Source organism: Bos grunniens, chromosome 4 (assembly GCF_055505025.1).
Source record: "Bos grunniens cultivar Pamir isolate PY7600 chromosome 4, Bosgru_T2T1.0, whole genome shotgun sequence".
NCBI classification, from domain to species: domain Eukaryota; kingdom Metazoa; phylum Chordata; class Mammalia; order Artiodactyla; family Bovidae; genus Bos; species Bos grunniens.
In genome coordinates, this window is record NC_141168.1 from 19,460,767 (window position 1) to 19,473,843 (window position 13,077).

The 13,077-nt window shown below is 36.8% G+C and overlaps 1 protein-coding gene across 4 annotated transcripts in view; it reads right to left on the reverse strand.

Moving 5' to 3' along the window:
* Positions 1-301: 301 nt before the first annotated feature.
* Positions 302-13,077, reverse strand: part of CHRM2 (cholinergic receptor muscarinic 2) — a 759,729-nt gene continuing 746,953 nt past the window's right edge. For all 4 annotated transcript variants that reach the window (XM_086395414.1, XM_086395412.1, XM_086395411.1 and 1 more), the window contains one exon: positions 302-5,687. In XM_086395414.1, coding sequence (XP_086251540.1) covers positions 4,244-5,641 — 1,398 coding nt within the window. In that variant the 5' untranslated portion in view covers positions 5,642-5,687 and the 3' untranslated portion in view covers positions 302-4,243. The remainder of the gene's footprint in view (positions 5,688-13,077) is intronic.

Here is a 13,077-nt window from a genome sequence, read left to right on the forward strand (position 1 = left end):
TTGGAACCAAAACAGCCAGGAAGATTATAGTTAGAGGACTATCAGGAACACAGAGGCAAAAAGCATTGTTGTCATATGGGGTGACACCAGCAAAGATTTATTAATATAGTCCTCCAAGAGATATTTAAAATAAGTGCTATGTTTTCAAAAATTATAAAACAGTATAGTAGTAATATGGGTAGAGTTTGGGTTGTTGTTTAATGTCTCCCTTCAAAAGCAAATACTACTTTCTTTTAAAATTAGGTGTATAAACTCTACCTTTGTCACTCTGAAGCCACAAACACCATATTACATGCTCAGATTTTGTGTATAATATATTTATTTGCATACAGAAATATGTATTTCTATTATACATTTTATTACTTTATTTATAGAATATGTATATTAAGCGTACAGCATATTCCAGGAAGATACATTAAATATGCACACAGTTCATGCTATAGCGTGCACCCTTTTAAGAGAAGCATATTTGAGAGGCAAGGTATTGTATATACATGCTGAAAATACACTTCGCACAATTCATCCAGCTTTGGGTGCTTCCCTAATCTATTTGCAACACCAGTGCTGTGGGTGTTGAAAGGGATACTATCAAACTGGGGGAAAGGCAACTACCAGTGAACTAGTAGGAGAAAATAAAAGTAGATTGCATTTCTAAGTATATGTTGCCATCATTTTGAACTCCCATCTCCCCCAATGTCATATCTTTAGGGTCAAAAAGCCATGAATGGACAAAGAGCCAGGAGTATGTGGAAACTCCAGCTTTAACATTCACCAAAAAGCATATCCTACATGACTTATTATATTGATGACTTTTTCCTACCACTTGGGGAGGTGGCGTTAAATTAATGATGAACTGGTAAAAAGGCAATCATTTCTTTTTTCAAGAAATGAACTGGCTTTTTCACATTCTTAAACTCTTCTTTTAAGACCACTCTGGGATATTTACATTATTGCTATGAGGAAAGAAGAAATTCTTGACAGATATTTACCTTTCCAGTGAAGACAAAGGAGATGAATCATGTTGTTTTTGAAAGAGGCTCTTAATGTTTTTGAGAGGAAAAACAGCAGCTCCGATAGAAAGTGACCATATTAATTGCAACCATTTTAATAGCCAGTTACTTCAATTAACTGGACTCCGTGCACTCCTAATTGGACATTAAAATGTTGGAAACAATGTGTTGTGTGCATGGTATGGTGATTTGTCCTGTGTTCCCAGTCTGTAAATTACAAATACACCAGACTCAACGGATGACAGTGTGTCTGGTATGTGGCTGGTGAAATTACTTTTTTCAAACAGATGAACAATTTGCACTGATGTCCTAATAGAGATACAGGATGATTTTTCCCACTTATATAAAGCAAGCTCTAGAATTCCTTAATACAGGATTTCCCAACTTTGACTCTACTGACATTTTGTACCAAAAAAATCCTTAGTTGTGGGGTCTATCCTGTGCATTGTAAGCTGTTCAGTAACATCCCCAGAGCCTAGTCACTAGATGCCAAGAGCCCTCCCTTGAGTTGTGACAACCAAAAACGTTTCCACACATTGTTAAATGTCCCCTGGGAGGCAAAATGGTCCCTGGCTGGGAGCCACTGAAATAAACAAATCCAGTAAATAGTTAATGCAAGCCTCTGGATACAGTCTCCACATCTTTCTAATCATCTACTATTTTCAGTATTCTTGTCACTTTTTCTGATTCCAGTTGACAAATCATCCATGATGTATCAGTCTATATTCAATTCCTTTCTTTAATTTTTGGTGATTTCTTTTTCAATAAGGTTGTGGTAGATATGGTGAAGATCAAGAACAGAAGAAAGAAAAGATGCAATGGCAATGGACAGTTAGAGGCAGTTTGATTCATGATGAGTTGGATTGTTAGAGCAGACAAAAAAAAACCCAAATCCAGAATCCTCAATCCTTGAATCCAAAGAGTTCAACCCAACTAAAGCTGAATCTCCATCATAACAGCACAAGTTAATATGTGAAATATTCAGCCAGTCAATTGTTTTGTATACAAGAAACCAAATAGCACATTTGCTTGATGTACTTTCCCCTCAATTGATGCATTTACTTGAAAAAACAAAAATAAATATGGATTTAAAATGTAAAAGTTTATATTAAGGTAGAAAAAAGATACTAGTATGAACTGACGCTGTATGTTTATAAATAGAAGATTTGGTTGGGAGGGATGACTGAAGTTATTGAAACAGAAAGTTATTTTTATAAAGGATAACTTATGTACAAAAATTATTGGCACTTTGCTTCTTACTAATTGTTCTTTTTTGTTGTTATTTGCTTTGTGCTTTTTTTTTTCAGCTCTCAAAATTGTTGAGATGCCATCAGTGAGGCAAGTCACACAAAAAAGTTCTAATTAAGGTGCTAAAGTCTAATACTGACAAATTCATCATGCAACTCATATGGATACTACTGATCAAGATATCGTAGAGCTCATAAACCTAAAATGAAAAATATGAAATTTGAAATGGGTTTTATAAATTTAATTTCTATTGATTGGACCATCTTAGAAAATCTGATTGGAAGACTATAGGAAATACCGTAAGAAAAAATGTTGAGGGGTAAAAATAACTAAGCTTGAATCAGTATAGCTGTATATTTATTTGGGATCCCAATAAAAATGTCTGTCTTAGATGGACAAGGGTAATTGTTCCTGATATAACTTTTCTATGGTCTAGAATTTTAAAATGGTGAGAAGTGGTATAGGTACAATAAGAAACTCATACACAGGTTAATTGTTCCTGATACGATTTTTTTGTGGTCTAGAATTAAAAAATGGTGAGAAGCAGCACAGGTGCAGCCACATACTCTCAGGTTCTGTTGTGCTTGCTTGGCCTGTTTAGTTATCCATGACTTTTCTTCCATAAAGATTACTACTTCTATCAAGAGAATTTTGAAGTTAAAAAACTTTAAGGGGAATTGACAATTTGAGGAATACAAAACGTGTGGTTTCAGTAAGTGTTCTCTATTTTTTTTTCCTTCTACAGGTCATAAGACAGTTACAAATCTCACTTGACTATAAATTTAATATCATCCTTTATCAAGCATTGAAGAGAAAGTCTTATTTTCTTGGGATTGACCCCAAAGTCAGTGGTGTCATGTGAATAACTTAATCCTATTTAAGATTCCAGATGAATAAAGCAGCATTTTATTTCTGCTTGCAAAGGCCAAGAGTTCATGTTTTACAAGTTAGTATGTCATACATAGGTCAGGCAGATCAGGTTGAAACAGGATGCCCTTTCAACCTTCTATTTTCTTATCTCAAAATTCACCTGGCCTCAGTAAACTTTCTCTTAAAAAAAAAAAATGAACATTGTTGAATTTGATGAAACCTCATTTTAAAAAATTGACTTTGGTTTCTCAAGCATGTTTATATATTAGGTAGGCTATTCTATTAAAATAAGGGGCTTATTTAGTATAAAACCAGATTGATGAAAATATTTCACATAAAGAATCATAAGTGAATTAAATCTTCACAGTTTTATACCCCCAAAGAATGCAAAAGACACAGTGGGCAGGGGTGAAATTCGCTTTCTCCTGACTGTCTCTGCATTTAGTGAAAGTCCTGCAGATTTTGCACTTACACAGTGTAAAACATGGGAGTAAAAAATCCAATGCCATGTGACAAAAATAATGATGTAATCTAGCTAAGTTTTTGTTTGTTTGCTCTCTTTTTATGATGGGAAAGGGGAAAGATAAAAAAGATAAGCATTTATTATGTTGCAATTCTCCACATAAAATCGTAACAAAAGAATAATATGTGTTTAACACTCTGGAGGCCATTTCTATATCCGGTTTTGATCTTGTTTCTTCACTTCCCCATCGTATAATGGCTTAAGTCTCCAGGTTAGTTTGTAACTGTGGCCTTTCACTTGGGAACACAAAAATGAAAAAACACAGCGAGGTTATTATTCTTTTTGTGCAGAGATAAAATTATAGATTCAGAAGCCCTTCTTCAAGAGAGTACAAGAAAGCATAGGTCACTTCTTAAATCCACAATTTCAACATGTCTCCTTTATGGTCTCATTGTTCCTCATCTGACAGGGTTTCTAAGGTACAAGTTTCTCAAACTGGAGCATAGGCACCAAAGAGTGTCACTGCTGGGCTCCTCAATTGCACATTCCACGATAAGACTATAAAGTGCAATGGCAGAGATTTGAGAACTAGGAGCTCTTTTATTCTTTCACGAGGCTCCCCTTGACTACCTTTCTTCTCTACAAAGATGCTTTACCTCGTAGCGCCTATGTTCTTATAATGACACATGAGAAGGTGTTTAAAGGTCTTCTTGAAGGTGGCATTACAAAGTGCATAGCAGGCAGGGTTGATAGTGCTATTGATGTAACAGAGCCAATAACCAATTGTCCACACTGTGTTGGGGATGCAGGGTGCACAAAAGGTGTTAATGAGCACCATGACATTGTATGGGGCCCAAGTGATGATGAAAGCCAACAGAATAGCCAAGATCGTCCGGGTCACCTTCTTTTCCCGGGAAGGAGGAGGCTTCTTTTTGGCAGGCTGCTTAGTCATTTTCACAATCTTGCGAGCAACGATGTTCTGTTTTTCATCTCCATTCTGACCTGAAGAACCAACTAGCTCCACAGTGGTATTAGTTGGGGTACATTGGTCACCTTTTGGGGTCTTGGTGACAATTTTGATGCATGTTTGCTTTGAGTTCTCATCTTTGGAATGGCCCACAGAAGTGGAAACTGTGTTTTCGTCCTGGGTTATTTCATCATCTCTCATATTAGAGGCAACAGCACTGACTGAGGTGGAATCATTGGAGCTCTCTTTCTCCTCCCCCTGGACACAGTTTTCAGTTACAGCATCTCTAGGAGTTTTGCCATTCTGGATTTTGTTGTGCTCCAAGCCATCATCACTCCCAGGCATGTTGTTGTTGTTTGGCTTCACTATCCTTCCTTGAACCAGACTTGGAGAAACTGGATCTTGATTGGCTACAGGCTCCTTCTTGTCCTTCTTGATCCTGCTCTTACTGGCCCGGGATATGTGCCAGTATAACACAGTCATGATGATCACAGGCAAATAGAAGGCTGCAATGGCCGTGCCAAAGGTGACAGCCGCATTGGAAAAAAACTGGATGTAGCATTCCCCATCCTCCACAGTTCTCACCCCTACGATGAACTGCCAGAAGAGAATGGCTGGAGCCCAGAGGATAAAGGAGAGGACCCAGGCAGCTGCGATCATCATACCTGCCATTTTTGTGGTCCGCTTGACGGGATAAGTGAGTGGTTTCGTGACGCAGAAGTATCTGTCGAAGCTGATGATGAGCAGATTCATTACTGAGGCATTGCTGACCACGTAGTCCAGGGCAAGCCAAAGGTCACACACCACAGGTCCCAAAGGCCAGTAGCCAATCACAGTGTAAAGGGTATACAAGTTCATGGAGAAAACACCAATGATGAGGTCAGCACAGGCCAAGCTGAACAAAAAGTAATTGTTGACGGTCTGGAGGTGGCGATTGACTTTAATGGAGACCATGACCAGGATGTTCCCAATAATAGTCACCAAACTGAGGGACCCAGCCACAAGGACAATAAAAACCACTTCAAATGTCTTATAAGGACTGGTCAGAGCCACATTGTTAGAGGAGTTTGTTGAGTTATTCATTTTGTGTTCTCTAATCAGTAGCCAAGTAGTCAAAAAACATTTAAACCTGTAGGGAAATAGAATAAAATTAACAAATACATAATATAAACACTGCTTTAAAATACATCAGTTTTCTCCTTTTTGAACCATATTTTTTTACTCCAAAATCTTCCTTATTTCTCCTACATGTTTATTGTGACTACCTACCTCAGTTCCCTGCATAAAAAGCAAAACTTTCAATGAAGGATTCAAAAGATCCTTTCCGGCTGGCAAAGTATTTGAAGTATGATAACATTTTGAATGTACTGTACTGTACTGTAAGTCACTTCAGTTGTGTCCGACTCTGTGCGACCCCATAGACGGCAGCCCACTAGGCTCCCCCATCCCTGGGATTCTCAAGGCAAGAACACTGGAGTGGGGTGCCGTTTCCTTCTCCAATGCATGAAAGTGAAAAGTGAAAGCGAAGTCGCTCAGTCGTGTCCGACTCTTAGCGACCCCACGGACTGCAGCCCACCAGGCGCCTCCGTCCATGGGATTTTCCAGGCAAGAGTACTGAAGTGGGGTGCCATTGCCTTCTCCGATTTTGCATGTGTTCATATCTAAAACTGAATATCTGTCATAAGTGAATTTAACTGAGCATAAGATTGATGAATTGAACTAAATAGGCCAAAATTGTACATAAAACTTTCCAAAGCTCCAAGGGCTTTCTGGTATAGACATAAAGAATAATAAACCAATAGGAGGACAAGATTGTGGAGGAAGCATAAAACAGGCATTGAGTGTATGATTTTTATAGTCAATATTGAGTGTGTGGCCTTTTCCACCTGATTGCTCTTTTTCATAATAATACTGATAATGATGATAATAAAGGAAAGATAATCATGATACTTTGTTAGCCAATGCATTACCCCAATGAGCATTATTTTTTCTGATCTTCATTTTACATTTGCAGTTAGTGTCCCATAGTTAGCATATTCTTTGTAGTTAGCAATATTCCATATCCTAAAAAAAGAAGTTATTTATTAAATGTATATTGATACGATTATATCAATTTTTTTAATTTTTTTCAAATCAGTGCCAAGTCTATCACCTTATTGTTCTTTCAGGCAAATCTTTGACACAGTCAGGCTAGAATTTAGATTTGTTTGGCAGAACAGGAAACTGAAGCCTGGAAAGACTGAGTAATTTATACAAGGTCACATATTAGATAGAGATAAGACTATGAACCTTAGTTTGTTCAACCATTCACTCATTCACTCTGTCCTCACATTCCTATTAAGCAACTCTGGATTAAGCACTGTACTATACTCTGGGTATTCCTTGATGATTAAGACAAGGTCCTTGCCTCTGAGAGGCATATGCTTTGGTGGCATGATGGGTTGATAAAGAAGCAGTTATTAAACTGGAGTGCACTTTCTGTTGCCCAACCCTATTGTGTTTAATAAACACACGTTCACCATTTTCAGATAATACTACTGAAGTCTGGGGACAATGGAGCAATCTTTCATAAGGGACACAGGAAAGAAAGCTGTTTATCAAATGAACTGTGACACGTTTCTGGAGACACAACATCTGAAGGAAAAAGTAGCTCATGTTGACAAAATCAACCAGTTGTGTGGATCAGAAAGTAAGCATTATTGAGAAATTATTTGTTGTCATTTTGAGATTCAGAAATCTCCACTCAGGTCCCACTACTTAAAAATAAATATGGATGGCACAGTGGTGTTCCCTGAAACTCATGTAGAAAATCAAGCTAAGCTAAGCACCTTCATAGTACAAATAGCATCTAAACAATTGGATTATTCTTAGAAAGCAAGTTATCTTCAAGTATTTTTTTTTTAAACAGTGACTTAGGAGGAGTTTGGCCTCAATAAATAAGACCCAGAACTCAGAGGCCATAAGGAAAATATATGTAAACATCATATAAATTACTTGAAATTTTTGCATGGAAGAGTAAAAATAAAAATTGGGAAACAATATTTGTAAAAGCACATGATTACAAAGTTACCTAATCTCCTTAATATAAAAAGCTGTGAAATGAAATAAGGAAAGATGAGAAGACTAACAGTCTAAAACATTGACATACAGTTAGATCAATAATAAATTAAATGTTAATATTTAATCATATGAAAAGATATTCAACCTCACAATTTAAAAATGCAAGCATGTTGTCATTAGGAGTCGGTTTAGTCATCCCTTGACCAACCGTTCTAATGCTAAGTCATCATTCTAAGTCTCCTTCAAAATCAAAGACACCCAAATCAGTCACCCAAAGACAAATTAATATAGACTAAGAAAAAATGCAAACACAAACATTGGAAAACATTTCTTCATCTGCCTTTCTTAAAATTATTGGATGTTACTGGTTGGACTATTGGGGTAATTTCCTTGGAGGGAAACATATAATATCTCTGAAAATGTAAATACATGTATTAAAATTTTAAATGGAGAAACACTTGTCTCATGAATACTACATATAGGAATTTATATTTCAGCTATAGTTATAAAAATGTGCAAGAGGTCTACTCAAGGATGTCTATTCAGAAATATTATAGCAAAAAAAAAAATACAATTAGAAACACTAAAAGAATTCATTGACAGAGGTCTCATCATAAATTTCTTAAGGAAGACATAAGGAATTTGAATTTAATCTCTAAGTCATGGAGAAACTTTGAAAAGTTTAACAAGGAAAATAGTTTTGATGGGATGGAACTTACTGCATTTTATTCCAAAATTCTCCATATTTTGCTTTACTCGTTTCTAGTGAATCCTATTACCATCAAGTTAAAAATCTGAGCCATCTCCTGGCCTCCTGCCTCCCCCGCACCTCTTGCAGCCATGACCTGTCAACTCTACCTCTTAAGTATCTTTTGCAATTGTACCTTGTTTGCATTTTCAGTCCCATTTCCTTATATTAGGTCCTACTTACTTGAATTCTTAAAATAATTAGGTCTTTGATAAAATTTATAGTCTTTCCCCCTTGCATCTTTCCAGAAGTATCTCAGAACCCCCCTAAATATCCCACATGTGTATGTGTGTGCTAAGTCCCTTCAGTCGTGTCTGACTCTTTGCGACGTTATGGACTGTAGCCCGCTAGGCTCCTCTGTCCATGGGATTCTCCAGGCAAGAATACTGGAGTGGGTTGCCATGCCCTCCTCCAGGTGATCTTCCCAATCCAGGGATCAAACCCACATCTCTTATGTCTCCTGTGTTGGCAGGCAGGTTATTTTTACCACTAGCACTACCTTTGAAGCCCTAAATATCCCACAGTAAAGGCAATTGCATGAGAAATTATCTAAACACAACATTGTATGTAACATCTTCATGTCATTTTCCATCCTGGTCTCCTATCTTGAAAGCATCTCCCCCGCATCCCCTTATCTTTACGGCCTCACATTTCTCACTTGTCTGCCTCCTATTCAGCCTTCAGGCATCATCAACTCTGTGAAACCCTTTTGATGGCTCTTGGACTATTAATAGTTGTGTTTTTCCCCATCTCTGCTTCCATATCATGCTTCATATCATTTTATTCTGTTGTTACTCTTATTTGCCTATTTGTCTAGAGCTATTTGAATGTCAAGTGGAAAGCTCAGTTGATTATATTCCTTAGACTTTACCCAACATCCTCATCAGTCTCTGCAAGGTCCTCATTTTAATTTTATCAATGTTTTCCTTCTTTTCATTTCTATTTCTCACATCCCATTTCTCCTTTAGAACTTGTTCAAAATTGTTCACGTTGCTTGTACTATTTCTTTGGCTAGATATGCAACTCTAGAAAATATACATTTCTCCCTTTATTATCTTAGTTTACTAAATGATACTGTGTTCTAGATGTTGTTTTGTTTCTTTTTATTTTTCACTCAATATCATGTTTTAATGTTGCTCCAGATATTTCAAATGGATTGCTCCTAATTCCATAGTAAGTAAATAATAGCGTCTTTTCTTTTACATTTCTCTAATGATGGGCATGCAGGTTGCAACCTCAAACTGCTTGAAATAGTGCTGAAATTAAAATTTTCCTATTGTGTCATGGACTTGAGTTGCAAATTTCACTATCATATAAGCCTAAGTTAGGGACCAAGGCACTGGACAAAGGAATGGGTATAAGCTTTCTTCTGACTAAGTCATATTATTCTCTTGGATAGCTGCAGGGGATCCTACTCTGACCAGGTAAGTTCCATTTCTTAATAAGCTTTAAGCAATTGTTATTATGCAGCGTCCTAATATTTGCCAATCCCAGAAAGCCAACATGTAGTTTGTTTGTTTTTCTCTTAATTTCTATTTCTCTGATTACTAGAAAGGCTGAGTACTTTGTTTCATACAGTTAGTAGCCTTTCGGGTTTCAATTTTTACAGATCCCTGTATATACCTTCGACCCTTACGGCACCGACTGATACACCATCTAATTATTTTTCTTTGTCGCTAAGAAAACAGTGAATTCTGACTTCTGAGTCTTTGTAGCTCTACTATCCAACTCACTGCCTCAAACATAACTGGTGCTCAAAGTGTTTGTTGAATTAATATAGGATCAACAACTGTTATTGTTAATTCAACCCCTGTTTACCTAATCAGTGGAATTGTTTCAATAGCACTGCTTTTGGTCATTATTCATACAGTTGTTTATTCATGTAATTTACTTGAACAAAATAATTTAACTAATCCAATCATTATTCTAATGAGTCCTTATTAGATAATATAACAGTAAGATCAGAATTCTGACTTGTTTATAAACTTGCTTTTGTCTATTCATTAGATAAATTCATGGACATTTTTGGAAATGAGTTATATGTACATTTCAAAATGTTCATTTTTTTAATACTCTGATTGAAAAGTAACAAATATTTATTGTCCCATAACTTTTTTGACACTTTATTCTTCACATTCATTCTAATAAAACATAGAGCAATATTTGTTTTACTTAAAATATTTTGGGTGGCTTCCTCTGGTGACTTCCTCTGGAGAATTTTATATATATATATAAATACTTAAAAATAAACTAGCTTGATCTCTTATTTTATGGAAATAAGAAACTATAAGAATGCATAAGGGATTTCTTTCTTGCCATAACTTGTGCTAATAACAATATCTATTATCATTCTAAAACTTTATAATAATGTAAAGCTGCAAGATTCTCACTCTACCTTTTTCATATTGTTTATTTGGTAATTTGTTCTCTCCTCTATTGTTTACCATGAGCATGCTTTACATTTTCAACTAAAAAAATATAACATTGACAAAAAAAATAATGCTAGGGTTCTAAACATATGTTATCTCACTTAGTATTAACATATAAACATATAAAATTACAGGACAGGTCTTATCCTCCCCTTTATCCTTAGAAGTAAACTCAGGCTATAAGAAGAGATTAGCAAATTGTCTCATTTTCAAGGCCAGTAAGTAAATGTCTGCAACTCAATTCAATGTCCTTACCCTTTGGTTGGATACTGTTTCTGTCCCATCTTGAGAACTATCCTTTATCCAATAAAGGATACTAAGACAAATTCCACTTGTGTGTCCTGGAATGCTTACCCAGGTAGAACATAGTAAATTTATACAGTGTTAGCATACTTAGTTGCTATCATATCCTCTAAACTTCCAGAGTTATTTGCTTGTTTATGACCCACTCCAGTATTCTTGCCTGGAAAATTCCATGGACAGAGGAGCCTGATGGGCTGTAGTCCATGAGGGTGCAAGAAGTTGGACATGACTGAGTGACTGCTGCTGCTGCGTCCCTTCAGTCCTGTCCAACTCTGTGTGACCTCAGACACAGCAGCTCACCAGGCTCCCCCGTCCCTGGGATTCTCCAGGCAAGAACACTGGAGTGGGTTGCCATTTCCTTCTCCAATGCATGAAAGTGAAAAGTATCCAACTCTTAGCAACTCTATGGACTGCAGCCCACCAGGCTCCTCCGTCCATGGGATTTTCCAGGCAAGAGTACTGGAGTGGGGTGCCATTGCCTTCTGCGGACTGAGTAACTGAGCATGCACTAATGCTATATGTAAAAATGGAAAACATTTCACTCAGAAGCAAGCACAAGTATTTGAAGAACGGCATTCCTTTCTCCCCACATAATACACAAGCTAGCAAGTACTGCTTCTTTTCCATGAAAGAAAACAGCTTTCTTTTTTTGTAAAGCTCTAGGCATTTCTGTTATTTACATTTCTGTAAAAGTTTTTACCTCTGATGGGGCATCATAAGATTTTATTAAAGCAACAGTTTTTATATCATTGATGAAATAACATTATCACAACAGACTAAACAATGAAGAAGACTTTTAAAGGGCTCCATATCTTACTATGGCAAACATATAGTAATCCATTTGCATTTTACTATGTTAGTTTATGACTAAGTTCTGAAAGTACTACAAAACTTAGGAGAAGAAAATTTCTGTCCTTAGCTGCTTCACTACTTGAGTCCTCATACGTAGCAGTGAGGAATGTAGCACGGTTTAAGATTATCTTGGCAAAGCTGTGGGTGCTAATCTCTGCTCTTATTAGCTATGTGCTTTTTTGCCTTTTTTCCCTCAAACAAGAATAATAGCAACCCTATTTTTCTTCTAGACTTGTGGTAAAGGTCAAGTGAGACAATGTCTCTGAATTCTGATCTATAAATGTTAAACATTAAATAAACACTATTAATATTTACAATTGTTAAATGAGTTTAAATTAAACACATTTCTTAATAGTTAACAGAAAATTGTGTGTGTGTGTGTGGAATAGATTGAGAGAGAGGAGAAGTAGGTTATAGTGGTACTGGTAATACTTAATTATCATTATCAATGATATTGTTATTAGTCATATTAAATTCAGCATGATTACTCTTCACAGAAACTCCTAAGATAATTATTATTTTTATTATACATCTTTTCATAAATATTGAACTAAAGATCAAATAATTAAGAATTAAACCGACGTTCAAACCCAGAGAACCTGGCTGTAGCCTCAGCTACAAATATTCCTTGTTTGTCTGGGATTTACCTTTGGCCAGTGTGAAGGCGAAAGTGAAAGTGAGCTCAGTTGTGTCCCACAATCCATGGAGTTCTCCAGGCCAGAATACTGGAGTGGGTAGTAGCCTTTCCCTTCTCCAGGGGATCTTCCCAACCCAGGGATCAAATCCAGGTCTCCCGCACTGCAGGTGGATTCTTTACCAGCTGAGCCAAAAAGGAAGCCCGAGAATACTGGAGTGGGTAGCCTATCCCTTCTCCAGCGGATCTTGCTGACCCAGGAATCGAACTGGGGTCTCCTGCATTGCAGGCAGATTCTTTACCAACTGAGCTATGAGGCACCAGTGTGAGCCCCCAGATTTATCACTTTGACCTGCCATAACTGATCCAAGTTTAAGTTGGGTTGTTGGCTTAGACAACAGAGGATTATCATGTCCAGGCCAATACTGTGACTTTGGATAGATGTTCACAATAAGATAAACAGTTATTAAGCAAGATTCTGCACATGAAACTA